At 39.0% G+C, this 18054-nt stretch overlaps 1 protein-coding gene across 1 annotated transcript in view; it reads right to left on the bottom strand.

Moving 5' to 3' along the window:
• Positions 1-159: 159 nt before the first annotated feature.
• LOC146483296 (uncharacterized) overlaps positions 160-18054 on the bottom strand; it is a 32334-nt gene continuing 14439 nt past the window's right edge. The window contains exons 10-21 of the mRNA XM_085106035.1: positions 17792-17995; positions 9105-9645; positions 8495-8797; positions 7852-8154; positions 6354-6534; positions 5603-5808; positions 5024-5208; positions 4052-4519; positions 3212-3423; positions 2540-2580; positions 1586-1682; positions 160-1063 (exon numbers count right to left, since the gene is read on the bottom strand). Coding sequence (XP_084962161.1) covers positions 877-1063; positions 1586-1682; positions 2540-2580; positions 3212-3423; positions 4052-4519; positions 5024-5208; positions 5603-5808; positions 6354-6534; positions 7852-8154; positions 8495-8797; positions 9105-9645; positions 17792-17995 — 2928 coding nt within the window. The 3' untranslated portion in view covers positions 160-876. The remainder of the gene's footprint in view (positions 1064-1585; positions 1683-2539; positions 2581-3211; positions 3424-4051; positions 4520-5023; positions 5209-5602; positions 5809-6353; positions 6535-7851; positions 8155-8494; positions 8798-9104; positions 9646-17791; positions 17996-18054) is intronic.

The following is an 18054-nucleotide window of genomic DNA, read 5'->3' as shown; positions in this document are numbered from 1 at the left end:
CGCTTCCCGTGAGCATTCAAATCCCGAAACCCGTCAAGATATTTTGAGTTTTCCCGGATCTAGAGAATACCCTTCCAGGCCCTGTGGACTGAGTGAAAGTAAGCCTAAAAACAGATATTTACGAGTCAATTCATATCAGTTGCCATGCTTTTTATTTGCTACTCATGATCGTTGTTATCTCTGTAGTACAAGTGAAGTCTGCAGAGGATCCTTTTTAAACTGAACCAAGGCCTTGAACCCTCGTCAGTAAATATTCTGCTATATCTTATCAGCTAATAGCGTCCTAACCAGATCTCGTTCACATTTAATGGTTTATCAGTAAGAAACGATGATCGAGTTTTATATCTGCTGTATCTAAATAAGTTAAAAAAAAAAAACACGCTCTTTTCTTTTTAATCACGTCAACATGCCATGATGACGAGACATCCAACAAGATAAAATAATTAAATTTTAAATTCTTTATGCATCATGCGTTCTAGATCCTACAAATTATGCGTTCTCGGCGCTATTAAATAAAACTTTTACAACTCGTTGATAATTTTCTTTGAGTTACATAAGCAATACACATGCTCTCTATTTTCGTGTCTTAATGCTCTTTCTGAAGATTCAGAATCGTCGCGCCTTTACAATGTGGTCCTGATCTAGGAAATCGTTGAATTTTTTATGCCGTATTTCAGAATTAACAATCGCCTTTGCTTTACTAATATCTTCAAAAATACAATGAATGATTATTTTCAAATTGGTTATTTTGCATCTTTTACATTGCAGCCTAAACGCTGACATGTAACTAAATGTACTGAATCTTTTCAGAACCTATTTACCATCAGTTTGCAAAACAAAACAAAAACAAGAATATCCTCTGGTTTGGCAATTCTCCTAGATGGCCTCCTCGTCAGCATCCTTCTCCGGCATCGTATTGTAATATGCCTTTGATTCATCCAGTAACCCTGGCTGAAAATAAGGAGTGTCCCTCATCAGCATCTCCTCCAGTAATTTCGTCACCTCGTCAAATGTTGGTCGCTCACTGGGATTCTCATTCCAACACTCCAACACCAACTGAAATCTAAGAAATGTGAAACATTACGCCATGTTTAATAATGAGATTACTTTTGAATAAGATTCCTCATTCTCAGAAATCAGACATTATAGTCTCCAGACAACGCGACGGCTGATGTCAGGCTAGTTCCAAGTGTTCGTGGTACGGTACAATAGGAAAAGCTATTTCCAACCGAGATTTCTATCTTTGTTAAGGGTGTCAGAATAGACTGGACGAGAATGAGAAATTGGCCTTGACAGGGATATAAGAAAGCTCACCGACTGAATTTGTCCTCAGCAAGTGCGTGCTGTAGTCAATTCTCAGTGAAAATATGGAGGAAGGCAGGGCCTATTCGAAATGAAGCATTTGTGAAATGTGACGTATATAAATTTTAATGATGATGCCACAATTATGGAAACTAAGTGATGGATCATTTTTACAACGGGGCATCTCGAAGCACTTGTGAATTAACACTTACTAGACCCTCAACGAAAAACGGTAATCAGGTCACGAAGCTAGTTCGAAGAAGACAGAACAACAACAACTTACACTTCAGCGGAGCACGAGTCTGGTTTCTCCATACGATAACCAGTCCTAAGAAGATTGTACAATTCTTTGTTGCTTACTCCGGGGTACGGATTTCCCCCTGCAAATAGAAATTTGAAAACAAGGTTTTAATAATATGCTTTACTTGGAAGGACTACGATGTAAGCTGGGGAAGTGCTGGAGGAGAGGGGGGGGGGGGGGGGTATTCTTTTCATTAGTTTGATTGATCTTAGCTGAAAATGACTTTTCTTTTCCACTGATTTTAAGATTAAGGCCAAATGCGTTGAGGATATGAGGATTATGATAGCACCAGTTTTTCCTACAGTAGCTTGTTCCTGCTCGACCATGATCATTGGCCAAATAATTTCTGTAAACATACAACTGATTTGCCTTAGTGATCAGGTTATTTCGCCAGCGTTAGTACTTTGTCATAGCAAATTGGCTCTCGAATATCTTTGCGGTGGTCACACTACCTAGTCTGACTGACTGATCTAATAGACAGTCAGTCAATCACTCAGTAATTGAGTTAGACGATCAGTCAGTCAGTCAGTCAATTAGTAAGTCACTGACTCGTTCAGTCAGTCGCTCAGTCACTCAATCAATCAGTCAGTCAGTCAGTCAGTCAGTCCATCAATCAATCAATCAATCAATCAATCAATCAATCAATCAATCAATCAATCAATCAATCAATCCATCAATAAGTCATTGACTTAGAACATATTTTGTGGACACAGAGGGTCACTGAGTCAGTCTTTCAGTCAGTCAGTTAATCAATGAACCATTTCATTGGTTCTTTCTTTCGTTCTTTCTTTCCTTCATTCCTTCCTTCCTTCTTCCTTCCTTCCTTCCTTCCTTTCTTTCTTTCTTTCTTTCTTTCTTTCTTTCTTTCTTTCTTTCTTTCTTTCTTTCTTTCTTTCTTTCTTTCTTTCTTTCTTTCTTTCTTTCTTTCTTTCTTACCCATTGTGCCAATTTCCCACAGTAAAACCCCGAAAGACCATCTGAAAAATTAAGCATTAAAAATGTCTGTTAACAGGATGCCCGTTGAAGACTTCATGTTATAATAACACACAGACCTAATCTCTTCTTTTTATATTTATATTATATTTATCGTTTGCTTTATTTGTTGTAGCTATAGGAGTTTGTGAAGTGTTTAGTCATGGATTCGGGACAATAACATTGCCATCTCGTATGGTTGACGATCACCTTCCTTGCACAGGATATTTCTGGTTCGGTGCAAATTATCACATCTTTCAACACGTTAGAATTAACAAAGTCATTATGGCCGGTACTCAATTGCTACCGATGAAGTCAATTTCTTTTTCCAGAGGTAAAAGAAAATACTTAACTGTTTGCTGCAAACGATTATATGTCGTTTAAGAGTTGAATTTTTTCATGGATAAAGCAATTGCTGTAACTATATATAGAGGGCGAATACTATACTACTATATATGTCCACAGTATGGGTATTGATACTGGAGTTTGGACGTCAATCTTTTTTAATACTTGTAGGAGCAAATTAGTTTTCTTTCACAAAGGTGTTAAGTTGCCTCAAGACTAAGAAATAGGAGATATAGGTGATCGTAAAGTTTAGTTGTCGGATATAAAATTAGCAGCGAAATATACACTTACACATCACTTTTCATGGTGTATTCACTGTTAAAAAGTGCCTCGGGAGCCATCCATTTCACGGGGATTTTCTTTGCTTTATCGATTTTGTAAATTTCTCCATCAATGTGGCGCATCAGTCCAAAATCAGAAATTTTGACTTGTTTGCCCTCACCAAGTAGAATATTTCGTGCTGCTAAGTCACGGTGAATAAATCCTTTACTTGACAAAAAACTCTGTGAAGGCAAAAAATTATAATCAATCAATTAACCAATCAACTCAACACTCACTCCCTTTATCAATCAATCAATCACTCCCACTCACTCACTCACTCACTCACTCACTCACTCACTCACTCACTCACTCACTCACTCACTCACTCACTCACTCACTCACTCACTCACTCAATCAATCAATAAATCAATCAATAAATCAATCAATCAATCACTCACTCACTCACTCAATCAATCAATCAATCAATCAATCAACCAATCCATCCATCCATCCATCCATCCATTCATCAATCAATCAATCAATCAATCAATCGATCGATCGATCGATCGATCAATCAATCAATCGATCAATCAATCAATCAATCAATCAATCAATCAATCAATCAATCAATGACCAAACAATAGATAACAGTGGAATACTTCTTATTGAGAATTCTTAAAGTTGCATGACCCTGAGCAACTTTAAATTACAATAAGTCTAACAAACATGTAACTGCTGGTTTCTTTGCATTCTTTGAAGATTCTGCACATAAAAAAAGTAACGAGTTTTTAGTAAGAATATTTTGGGGGAAGTCATGTGGATATGAGTACCTAGCGTTCAAGCGACAAACAACAAACGAAGACCACTTACCATTCCCCGCGATATTTGCCAAGCAAAACGAAGAAGATCTTTCGGCAAGAAATCGTCCTCATATGGCTCATCTCCATCGCTTTCGTTTACGTTGTTTGCAGTTTCTGGAGTAACATTTTCAGAAGTGGACTGAGAAGAACACGCCAGTTCTTCAGCCTCCTTTTTTGCAGCCTGATCAACGTTAAGTTTTTCACAGCTTTCTGCTGAATCCTTGCCTTCGGTTTTGTCTTCATCGAAATGCACTTTGGAGTCGTCACTTGCCCCAATGAAAATTAACACTTCATCCAGGCATTCCCCGTCGTCGTCAGGGTTCCTGATTGCAGCGCATTCTTCCTCGCAGCTCGCTACTTCTTTGACTCGCGGAGTTTCCTCACCCAATCGCACCACGTTTGAGTCTTCAATGGTAAGTTGAGTCTGGCCGGCATCATCTGTAAATCTTTCGTTATCATAAAATTTTCGATGGCTTTTCTAACGGAAGAAATTCAAAAGAAAAAAAATTAAAAAAGAAAGTACCCGGTTACTGAGCAAAATCATCAGTGATCACGTTCAAGAGTTACAGTAAATTACAGTAAAGTTACAGCCCGTGGAAAATGTTAAAGGGAGCCACGTAAAGGTACAGATTGTTGCTCTATAGGCGTGGCTCGAATTTATTTTTACCTAGAAGAGGTACGAATCCTAATAACATAGAACAATAACTGATATTTTAGAAAGCATAGTGGAACTCAGACGAATGATAATTAATAGAATTCCTGGTAAGAAATTTCATATCTTGTCATATTTTCCTCAGCTTAGCTAATTCGCCAAAATACACTGAAATTACTCAGAACTGTCATCAATGTAGATAAAAATCACCACACCAGGGTGTGTTACCCTAAACAAAAAAAGATGAACGCGCATCCCAGTCAAATCTTCGCGGAAGACCCCCTCAGGGAAGACACCTTTACTCCAGTATGTTGTAGAAAGTTACTGCACCTGATTCCTCTTTCTTCTCAGCCAGTTTAGCAGATCTCCATGAGGAAGATATTCCAACAGGAGAAAGATGGGTTCTGAGTTAACCCAACAGCCCAACATGCTGACAACATTACGATGTGAGCCAATCGATTTCATGAGCTCCATCTCCTCCAAAAGCTGGTCCCTGGCTTCTTTATCTGTCGAGTCTGAAAATAAAACCACGTGCCGTGGAATTAATAGTTTGTGAAAATAAGTTTGATCCGTTTTTTATGCCAGCAGTAGTTCTGAGCGGTATAGTTTAACAAGAGCAATGCAAGTAAGCACTTCATATTTTACACAATCAAGAAAAAAAAATCAAAATTAAATTACTTCTGTATTGACTTCTTGTATTGTCCAATCGTATATGATTTATTTATTTATATATTTATTTAGCATCAGAATTTTTAAGCAAAATAATTGTTACTTCCAAGGCTAAGAACAAAGCAATACAAAGAAAAGAAAATATTTTATCTTTCCAGTCCGTCCATTATCACGAGTCATCCATTTCTTCAGTATCATAATCTGGGGTAAAGGATGGTATACTCTGGAATCACTTGTTACCTTCTAACACTTTAACAGCTACTGTCCGGCCTTGTTTGAACTCAACAGTTTTAGATCTGCACTTGTAAAACACCTCGATTCCAGGTGACTCTCTGAATATGCCTCTTAATACTTTAGCAAATGCGCCACGGCCAATCTCCTCCTCAAACTCAACCTGTTGTGGCAAAACCTCCCATCGTGGAAGGGGTATAATGGTTGACTTTGACCTACAACAACAACAATAACAATCTTTATATCTCTCAAATATCAGATGCTACCCTGAGAACAGGAAACTTGGCAAACTAAGCGTGGACCTATGTTTTCTGGGGCTTTCGAAGACAAAAATTTCCATTCCAAAAACTGTAAGAAGACTGGTACGAGTAAAAAATTGTGGGATCGTTTGGGTAGATGGATGGACATCGCGCCTAAGCATAAGTGCATTTTTCAGCGTTTTCTTGAGATAGCGTAGCTCGTTTTTAACGGTTTTCGCCTAAAAACAACCGTCCGCCCAGAACTATTTATCGGCGAAATTTAATTCCTTCCGTCTACCCAAACGATCCCATAATCCCTCACTCGTACCCGTCGTCCCCGTAGTTTCTGGAGTGGGGAAACTGTGTGACAACTTAACTTTAATTCCAATTCGTAGCATGAATAGTATGAGGTATAGTGATCTAAATAGTATTATCATTTTCATTGCTCAAAATGTTAACCGAATCTAATATCTGCATGCTCAAGACAGAACAAGGAATCTTTTGAAAGATGCATGAAGTACCTTCTGGCCCCTGTGCTACGAGTGAGTAGCTTCTTCTTCATTGCTTTTTTATGAGTCCACAGTGCTACCGCAATAAAAGTGGTTATAAGAAGCACAAGAAGACCCGCTATCAGACCAGCTAGCTGCGACGGAGAAAGAAGTGCTCCGTTATTTTTGCCTGGAGATGCCTCAGATCTTGGGCCTGCAAATAATGGTAATTAAGAATTTGCTGGTAAGACAGGAGTCACGCTAGGCAACAATGTTCAACATATCTGGTTCGATATCTGGACTTGCTGACTTCGTGAGAAATGGCTTGATGTTTTCTCCTTCCGTTCATCATGTTGCACGTTGTTGATGAAAAGAGAGCAAGTTTAGTATTCCATACCACAACGGGCAACATATGAATGGCCAATTTCATAACATGCAACATAACATGATACGCTGTCCTCACGGCCGGTTCACCATGTTTAAATGTTGGCCTGTTTATCACTGGTGTGAGGATTATACAGAAAAAAGAATACGACACAACAAACTCTCTTCGCATATAGGAGCGTTGTACATAAGTTTTACAATGAAACGTCGGCGAAGAAATAGGAGCAAATCACTTCTAAAGTTGAATTAGGATGTGTTTTTGTTGCAGTGAATAACTCTAAGACAGACATTGACGTCAAGACCAAAATCAACTGCACATTTTAGATGCATGGGCGCCTGCGAAGAAGGTTATCATCATCTTCCCGATTTGTGATAAGTACTAGGTTAACAATACGATCAAATGACCAAATTTGCAAAAACAACGTCCTTGGGTTGAAAAAAAAAGAGTTTGTCCATGATCGGTGACCTTCTATGTCGAATCATCAATTGTCTAACAAAACTGTGGTCCCCCGATTGGCTAATTGCCATGTCTCTTCAAGCCATTGAATGTTCTAAATTAAAATTAAATGTCTCATTTTTGATTGATTGATTGATTGATTGATTGATTGATTGATTGATTGTGGGACATTCTGAGTAGCAACATGAAATCTTAAATAAGGCTAATTTTGATTTGACAAAGAAAATTAGTGAGCGAGGGAAAATCGGCCTGATTTTTAAAAATATGCAGTGGTATTGCTAAAATTTGTTGAATCAGACCAGTTTTCACCCTGCGCTACACATTAAAGAAATCAACTTACAAATTGTAACGTGTAAATTGGTCCAATTGCGATTGAACCTTAACTAATCGTTCCAATAAGTCGGTAAGTGTGAATTAGCCTTTAGTTTGGTTTGGTTTGGTTGGGGTCAACCTGTAATCGTTAGTTTAATACAACGCCTGCTAAGAAATATGGCCGATTTCTTAGGTATCGATCTGTGAATTCATGCCGTCTTTGATTCTTATTAGGAACCTTATTTCCTACTATATGTAAGGCACCATCGCCACCATCGTTGAGTTAATTAAGTGCCGAGACTTGCAGATGTTAGAAATTCATCTTAACCCTTTCCCATGATGAAACCATGAAACAAATACTGGATAATGAACACTTACCTGACATTGTTTTTGTAATCCATGTTCTTGATATGTCGCTCTCTCCTTTCTCATTCCAGGCGGATACTTCGATCATGTACCGCGTATCACATTTTAGCGAGAGAAAATAATGAGTCTTCAAAACGTCAGTGACTTTTATTTCGCGCCAGAGAGGTTCTGTTTCGTGTGAATACATCTCCCGATAGTAAACCGAGTAGTTGGTCAGCGGACATCCATTGTCAAGAGGCGTACTCCAAGAAACGTTGACATTGCAGCTCCTTATTTCTGTCTCCTCGTTCTTTATTGTTGGGGGTAAAGGTATACCTGAAACAACAGAGGAGTTAACGTACGATGCCTCAAGTTGGTGGCAAGGAGTGCGTTTGAACAAGGTGCAACTCTCCTCTAATCAAACAATTCAGCAACAAAATCCTGACCCAGGTACTGGTACAATGTCAGGTAGAATACTTAGTATGGTATATTTGTCTATTTGCCCAGCTTCCCCGGCGTAAACGCCACGTGTCCATCCTACTTTGTGTGCCATTGTTTACCTCACAGTGTGCCGGAGGGGCACTTTGTAGCTTTAAGCCATTTTCTACGCCAATGTATGTTTTAAGAAATATATTTTTTTGCTAATTAGTACTGAACTGTAGTCTAATGGTTTTACTATTACCTCCTTTGGTTTTGAACTTCCATACATCGCTATCCTTGAAGTCAATCTCTCCTTGAGTAGTTAAAGACGAAAGTACAACTTCATACTCTTTCTGACATTTGAGGTGCATGGTGTAGCTGGTTGCATTTCTGTCGACGATATCCGAGTTCCACTGGTGTTTACTGGCGGGTAAAATGACTTCTCTGTAGTAGACCTTGTACCTTACAACTGGACAGGCCACTTCCAAGGGAGGTTCCCATTTAACTTTAAAGATTCCCCCTGAAACTACTTCGGTCCTGTTTACGATCATAGGGACACCTGTATAAGAAGGCATAAGTGTAAAGACAATATAGTCTTACAAGAAACTACACCGATGAAATGATTGATTATTAAAAAAAAACTATTTGAAGAATTTAAAATTGAAATTTATTGGTTAAAGGAGGTCTTCAATTACGTTACTTAAAAACAAATATTTAAACAAATTAAATTACTCAAAGCAAAAATGTGGAAATATGAAAACAACAATTTCGTTGGCTAAAAAATTCCGCTTTTCCATGCACTAACAAACGTTTTAAGTAAAATTCAGTCTGTGCGTGACCTATGATTATATACGTCAACCACGAACCTCTCAGTTTATTGATTTCTTTCGCTGACAATGCTGTACCAAACACATAAAGGTCCATAACTAATGCGTTGAATTGGTGTCCGTATCGCCTGTCGTGGCCAATCGCGTACCGCCACCCTGAGGGATCGTAGACTGACAACATTTCCTTTGGAGAAAATGTTGTATGGCCTATAATATTACCATCCATGTACATAGACGATGTCCCTTTCACGTGATGCCATGTAACAACCAGGTGCGTCCAACTGTTCAAAGAAACTTTACTTAGACCGGTGAGCTTGAATGGTTCTGCTCCATCGGGGATGTCGCGTCTGAATACTATCTTCTGGCCTCTCCGATAGAGCAAAAAATGGGATCGACCGGCGTACCGGTCACCATAGATGACTTCATCCCTATCCAGGTTCTTTGTTTGTTTTAGCCAACACGAAATCGTAAAACTTCTGCCCTTAAGATAGATTATCGGAGTAGTGGCGAAGAAATTTGATTGGTTGAAGAAGGGGGCCTGGCTCCTGGACACCAACCTTCGAAAAAGTATGGCGATCCTCTAAAACTGAAATGGAAAAAACAATAGACGAATAACTAAAAGTACAACTGCTCATCCTGTACCGAGTCTAGCTCAGTTTTCAACACTTTGCTCGTTTTGTGGAAAGTTTGTGTCTTATAACGAATTTATTAGCTTTTTATTAGAAAAAAAGTCAGCTTAAAAACAAAACAATCATGCATTGGAGTAAGTAATTTTAAGAGCGACTATCTTTTAATATTTAATTTTCATCTAGAAATAGATTTCTCTGAAAACTCTTCAATCAACGTATTTGATCTTTGCAAATAGGTAGCAAATATGAAATACGAACTGCGAAATAAAACTTTCTCAACCACCTGGCGAGTTCGTGAATTTTGTAAGACTTGAAGCTGACACTTGTTCGTTCATATCGGTCGAAAGTTCCATCAATTGTCTGTGAAAGTCTGTCAAATTTTTTTCAGCAATCCAGTTTCTGTTCCACAATCGAGAAGTGAAAGTTCTGACATTCACTAACACAGCCAAATTTTAACCAAACATGTCATCAACGAATGTTAGCAACAAACCATGGTGAGGACATGAGATAACCATCGCTTTAAAATTTCGCCACGAGAATAGATTACACATTCCTTATCAATTTGATGGTAGATTACACATTCCTTATCAATTTGATGGTAATCAGTGAAAACGCTGGAGGAGTACCATTAAAGCTCTTATATAACGAGATAAATTCATCACATTGAAACGAATTCACTGTCCATTATGTTTCTTTCTTAGCCGCTGACCAGTTCTTTAACTCTGCATTTCTAAAGGCTGGTTTCCATATGATCGCGGATCGCAGATCGCAGATCGCAATAAGGTCTGCGATCGTCTGCGATCATATGGAAACTACTTCTGCGATCGTCTGCGATCCTGCGATCGCGATCGGAGACGATCGCAGAAGATAGAACCATGTTCTATCTAAAGGCTGGTCGCAGACGATCGCAGACCTTATTGCGATCTGCGATCTGCGATCATATGGAAATTAGCCTTAAAGGATCTGAAATGATAGGAGTTATGTGTTGATTAAATTTTCAAAACTTCAAAACAAACTTTCAAAACAATCACGTGTTTTCCAATAAAATTTATTCTGATTGTCTTAAGTTTAAGTCTTGTAAATTCATTTTTCCATTAACAGAGGCAATGTAACATCACTTTAAAAACGACTGGAAAGTCATTTGCCATTTGGGAAATTAATTTTAATCTGGCAGGAGTTTAAAGAGGAACAATTGCAAGGATTGGAGAACAACTGCCGGTGTTCGGCGCTCGTCGCGTTTACATTTGTAGCCGTACTGTTGTAGACAGCCGCAGAGCATCTTCCCGGTTCTACCAGTCGTCGATCAAACATTTCCTTCTGTGTTTGTACGGAGTTATGACTGTACGACTGGATGGAGTTAGGATGCCCAGTAAGCTCCAAGATTTCCAGTGGATCGAAATGACCTAGAAGACCTTTGAATAGTTGTTTTTCGACCCGACGACTTGGTAAAGTTTCCCCTCGTTTTGGATTTCTGCCTTCGCGACCATTCGTTTCATAATGCTGGCTAGTCCGTCTCTCTTCAGTGGAAGCTTCTTATACCAAATGCCTTCTCTGGGGTTATCAATGGGCTGCAAATAAAAAGTTCGTCGATACCCTCTAGTCTGTGGTGGCTTAGATAATTCTTCAACGCAAGGTGGGGATCTCTCTCGACACCCTTTCCTTCAAATATTTTGTTGTTGTACTTCCGTCTTGCTTTTAGGTTGTCTGTTTTTCCGGTTCTCGTTTTTGTAGAACGTTGTGCATCACGAGCCAGAGTTAACCGGATGTGAAAAAATTCGCCAATTCTGGTTGCTAAGGGGTGACGTCACAAATCTGCTTAGTAGCCGTCATCGTATTCGATTTGCGGTCATTTGCGGTTTCACGGTTGGAGCTTGCGGTTACGAAGTCATAGCAGGATGGAATTATTGTTTTATGTTGAAATAAATCTTACCAAGAGCGCAGTGGCATATTGGGAAAAGTAGCTCGCTCTTCCCCTTTCTCATGGACAAGCTATATGGCAACTTTCGACTGTCTTGGAATTGAATTGTGTTCAAGTGAGCCCTTAGAGAGTTTGTTGTTCTTCGATCGTGCGATTATGTAAGACGTCAGTTTCACCGAGCATATTTCATGAGGTAAGGCCAGGTAATCCGTAAGCGGCAAATGTTCGCGGATAAAAATGGCGGGCTTTTAGATCGAAGGTTATACAAAGAAAAAGCTGTCATATGCATCTTTATTCAGCGTTGTGTTAGTCGTCCGTCGCCCCAGTTCCAAAGTAATCAACATAACGATTATTGCATTGATCAGTCGATTTATTTCGGTCAAGACCAGCAAAGATCACTAAGCAAGGTCTGCTGCGAAATCAAGATCAAATCACGGTTTTGCTTCAAAGATATCGATGTACGAATTACCTGCTCTTTACGGAAAAATTGTTCCGGTATTAACTTCAAACGTCCGTCGAAAAGATGTTATGAACTAAGACGAAGCACTAAAATCCAGTCCCAAATATTATTTTTCTCAAATTGTAGGGCATGGTTTTACTGAATTTAGAAAAGGTCAGGCGCAATATATCCTTTGAATTGCGGCTCATTAAGCTTAACTTTGAGATGCATGTAAAACCAGGCGGACATTTTAGTTTAATCTTGATATTTTTTGTAGAGTGATTTCTTTCTGGTAAGACATGTGGATTATTTAAGACGCCATTCTAAAGAAACACTGTATTGAAACACCTTATTGGCTGACCCGGGTTGAGGTCCTGTATCCAGGAGTGCTTCTGGGATATACAACAAAAACAATATAATAATATCCCTGAAAGGTGGATGTTAAATCCTTTCTGGTCCATCCAGGGTGAAGCATCATTGTAAACAGTAGAAATAATTTGTTCAGTTGTAAACAATAAAACTAACACAAATATTACTTTTATTACCACTTCTGGGTTATCTAAGGTGAAGTCCTAACATTGTTCTATGCTCAGGTGCTTCATGTGAGATATATAACATAAATGATTTGATTTTTTAGGCGCACATTATAAACTTAGACGGATGTCAAAATTATTATAACCTTTCTGGTTCAGCCAGAAAGCATACAGCATCACTGTATGCTTGAGCGCTTTGGGATATATAGGATAAAATATTTTTAGGCGAACATTATAAACCTAGGCGGATGTTATATACATTTCTGGTTCATTCAGGTTGATGTCCTAGCATGACTGTATGCTTGAGCACTCTGGGATATATAACACAGACAATGTAAATTTTTTAGGCGAACATTATAAACCTAGGCGGTTGTTATATATCTTTCTGGTCCATCCAGGTTGATGTCCTAGCATGACTGTATGCTTGAGCACTCTGGGATATATAACACAGACAATGCAAATTTTTTAGGCGAACATTATAAACCTAGGCGGTTGTTATATATCTTTCTGGTCCATCCAGGTTGATGTCCTAGCATGACTGTATGCTTGAGCACTCTGGGATATATAACACAGACAATGTAAATTTTTTAGGCGAACATTATAAACCTAGGCGGTTGTTATATATCTTTCTGGTTCATCCTAGCATAACTGTATGCTTGAGCACTCTGGGATATATAACACAGACAATGCAAATTTTTTAGGCGAACATTATAAACCTAGGCGGTTGTTATATATCTTTCTGGTCCATCCAGGTTGATGTCCTAGCATGACTGTATGCTTGAGCACTCTGGGATATATAACACAGACAATGTAAATTTTTTAGGCGAACATTATAAACCTAGGCGGATATTATATATCTTTCTGGTCCATCCAGGTTGATGTCCTAGCATGACTGTATGCTTGAGCACTCTGGGATATATAACACAGACAATGCAAATTTTTTAGGCGAACATTATAAACCTAGGCGGTTGTTATATATCTTTCTGGTCCATCCAGGTTGATGTCCTAGCATGACTGTATGCTTGAGCACTCTGGGATATATAACACAGACAATGTAAATTTTTTAGGCGAACATTATAAACCTAGGCGGATATTATATATCTTTCTGGTCCATCCAGGTTGATGTCCTAGCATGACTGTATGCTTGAGCACTCTGGGATATATAACACAGACAATGCAAATTTTTTAGGCGAACATTATAAACCTAGGCGGTTGTTATATATCTTTCTGGTCCATCCAGGTTGATGTCCTAGCATGACTGTATGCTTGAGCACTCTGGGATATATAACACAGACAATGCAAATTTTTTAGGTGAACATTATAAACCTAGGCGGTTGTTATATATCTTTCTGGTCCATCCAGGTTGATGTCCTAGCATGACTGTATGCTTGAGCACTCTGGGATATATAACACAGACAATGCAAATTTTTTAGGCGAACATTATAAACCTAGGCGGTATTTATATATCTTTCTGGTCCATCCAGGTTGATGTCCTAGCATGACTGTATGCTTGAGCACTCTGGGATATATAACACAGACAATGTAAATTTTTTAGGCGAACATTATAAACCTAGGCGGTTGTTATATATCTTTCTGGTCCATCCAGGTTGATTTCCTAGCATGACTGTATGCTTGAGCACTCTGGGATAGATAACACAGACAATGCAAATTTTTTAGGCGAACATTATAAACCTAGGCGGTATTTATATATCTTTCTGGCCCATCCAGGTTGATGTCCTAGCATGACTGTATGCTTGAGCACTCTGGGATATATAACACAGACAATGCAAATTTTTTAGGCGAACATAATTTATAAACCTAGGCGGTTGTTATATATCTTTCTGGTCCATCCAGGTTGATGTCCTAGCATGACTGTATGCTTGAGCACTCTGGGATATATAACACAGACAATGTAAATTTTTTAGGCGAACATTATAAACCTAGGCGGTTGTTATATATCTTTCTGGTCCATCCAGGTTGATGTCCTAGCATGACTGTATGCTTGAGCACTCTGGGATATATAACACAGACAATGCAAATTTTTTAGGCAAACATAATTTATAAACCTAGGCGGTTGTTATATATCTTTCTGGTCCATCCAGGTTGATGTCCTAGCATGACTGTATGCTTGAGCACTCTGGGATATATAACACAGACAATGCAAATTTTTTTAGGCGAACATTATAAACCTAGGCGGTATTTATATATCTTTCTGGTCCATCCAGGTTGATGTCCTAGCATGACTGTATGCTTGAGCACTCTGGGATATATAACACAGACAATGTAAATTTTTTAGGCGAACATTATAAACCTAGGCGGATATTATATATCTTTCTGGTCCATCCAGGTTGATGTCCTAGCATGACTGTATGCTTGAGCACTCTGGGATAGATAACACAGACAATGTAAATTTTTTAGGCGAACATTATAAACCTAGGCGGATATTATATATCTTTCTGGTCCATCCAGGTTGATGTCCTAGCATGACTGTATGCTTGAGCACTCTGGGATATATAACACAAACAATGCAAATTTTTTAGGCGAACATAATTTATAAACCTAGGCGGTTGTTATATATCTTTCTGGTCCATCCAGGTTGATGTCCTAGCATGACTGTATGCTTGAGCACTCTGGGATATATAACACAGACAATGTAAATGTAAAGAAACTTAGTGTATTTGTCAATGAATTTGTCATTAAGGAAGCGACAATGCTGTAGGGTGAAAAAAAGTGAGATGGTCAAATGCCCCGGGGTAATTGGGTGGAAGGCTAATGCCCGACCCACCGGGATGGACTGTGTGGGAAAATGCCCCGCTATTGCCCGGGGGGGGGGGGGGGATGGGCACAGCTGGAATTGACTGATGCATAAACAATAAATCCCAACCCACAAGCGATGGGTGTGGGATTATCTGGTCTCTAAACGCGTTAACTGGTGGTCTTATTTTACGTCCCCACCCCCTCCCCCTTCTGTAGCTATTAAATAAACGACGTACTTTTCTTAGACTTCTTACGTATTTCTTTTTCTTGTCCCTGAGTACCACAAATGTTCAGAGATGCACCTCACCCCGAATTTGGGTACTTCACATTAGACAGACCTTCTTGTCAGTTTTCATATTATATCGTATTAAAAACTGAATCATTGTATAGATGCAATTCGAGTGATTTGATTGGCTTAGCGGCCATGATATATACGAGAAATGGCGACCATTAAATTGTCTGCTTGTTATTCTTGCACAGTGAAATCAGTAAGATCTAGCAATATTTCTTGATTTTTTTAAATAAAACAATTATTCCATTTGCGCTTGTTGGATATGAGATGATTTTTAAATAATAGCCAACTCGGCGCTACGCGCCTCGTTGGCTATCTATCATCTCATATCCAGCGCGCGCTCTTGGAATAATTGTTAAATGTTTGACAGAATTATTTGCGTTTTAGTAAGAATTTACGGTAGGGGACATCTTGTGATGTCAGACATTTAATGCATCTCATTGGCGTTCATTTGTGGACATCACTTCACAAATGTCAAAGAACACCTCAAGAATTCAGAAAAATGCAAAGATTGTGAAACGGCATGCGTAATTTGGCTCAAAGGGTCTGTTGTGACTTATTTAAGCATAAAAATTCGAATACAAACAGGCGCGAATTCAATGTCTGGGTCCACCACGTACATTAATACGATAAACAAGACGTGAAAGAGGCTCAACATTTTTTACGATTACCACAAAAAACCAAACTTTATTTGATAGCCAAAAACCAAAATTTATTTGATAGCCGAAAGCTCATGTTTTAAATCTTTTTAACCAGAGAACGTTTCTTAATCCAATATGTCTTATCCTTGTTACAGCTCTATTTTTACTAGTATATTTTAGCTTATTTTGTTTGGTAGCCTTTTCTAGTACTTGTGTGAGCCCAAGGTTAACGCACGCGTGCCGATTTATTGGGCCGAATTTTGTTTGGCCGATTTAGCATGAGTTGATTTACACATAACGATTTATCACATCAAGAAAGTGAATAAGTGGACGAAATCGACCCGATTGATAAAACTTGATCGCAATGGAACTGCTTGTATAAACCTTGCTAAATATGAAATCTGTCAAAGAGCAGCAGCATTTATAAATCGAGCAGATCTTAAGCCCGCGCTATATCAGTAAAAAAAAAAAAAAGAAAGCTCAGGCCGACAATTTGCAGTGTGCATACGAATAAGAGAACTAATCGGATCGATTTACATTCCTTTGCTGAAACATTTTCCGTATCTCCAAGGATCTCCAAGTTAGTCAGGGTTCCCAGTGTTAACGACATATTTGCCTCCTTCTATTCCTGTGTGGCGGGCGATTAAAGTCACGATTCCGTTTTTCATTACGTATTAATCTGAATTTCTGCGAAAAGATTCCACTACTGAACTGTTGCGTGCCCCGAAACAGACTGTAGTAAAACATGTCATGCGGGATCCGTTTGCAGACACGTCATATCTCGAAAGAAATTTAATTAAAAGCTTGCAAAAAAGAACTTTTAGGCGCAAGGATTATAACACTTTCGCGTTAAAATTAGCGCCGCAAGCGAGACAGAAGAAATGCCAGAATGGATTCTATTACATTGGAATGCTCCGAGTTATTTGACGTCCCGTGGAGAAACCAGGCAAATTGCCTGGTATCTCCAAGGGGTGCCGAAGTTTTATTTTCGTTGCTAAGAACCTCTGGCTCGTTATGGTATTCATTAGAAGTTTCCTCGGGATTTGAAGTCCTGAACCTTACAGTTCAAGTATTCTTGTGGGCCTCTCTTGCCTAACAACTCTGGTGTTGTTCCACCACACGTGAGATGAAATAACTGTCCCGGAATTTTCAAACCAGTAGCACTACGTAAGTATTAATACTCGTCCACAGCTTCTTTATCTGACTTTCCTCTAACGGATCAGCCCTGTTAGGACGGTTTCCTTTTCCTCCAGCCTTTACTTGCTTTCTTTTTGAAGCGTCAAAGCGTCTTAAGATTTTCATCCTCTCCGATGTCGAAAGACTCGCCGTCCTTTCTTTCGAGGAACAATCTTCTTAAACCATTTCGGTAAGTGCTCAGGGTGGATGGCTCGTATTCTTCGCCAAGCCTATCTTTTCTAGTATTTCGTATTTTGAGAAAGAAGTGCTTCAGCAGGTCTGAAGCGTTGGTTTTGTTGATGCTTGTCAACTTCAGTGTCTTGCCATATCTATCATTGTACCATGCTTGCACCCTCAGTTCCTTTGACAGTGTTCTTCGCGACCTGCTTTCTCTGGAACTTTTCAATCTCCTCGTCGTCTAAGGTTACAATACTACTTCTTTTCTTACACGGCGCAGTTTGGGGTTCAGTGGCGTTAGTTTTCGGCTCGCTATCTTTACTCGGTGACTCTCCTGTTTCGGTTAAAGCATCGATGTTCTCAAACAACTTTTTGAACAAAGTATCGCAAATAAAAAATCTCGGCATTTCGCCCAATTTATCACGAC

Source organism: Pavona decussata, unplaced genomic scaffold (genome assembly GCF_977016875.1).
Source record: "Pavona decussata unplaced genomic scaffold, jaPavDecu1.1 SCAFFOLD_39, whole genome shotgun sequence".
In the NCBI taxonomy this organism is placed as follows: domain Eukaryota; kingdom Metazoa; phylum Cnidaria; class Anthozoa; order Scleractinia; family Agariciidae; genus Pavona; species Pavona decussata.
The sequence above is the reverse complement of the archived record's forward strand: the minus strand, read 5'-3'. Positions and strand labels throughout refer to the sequence as shown.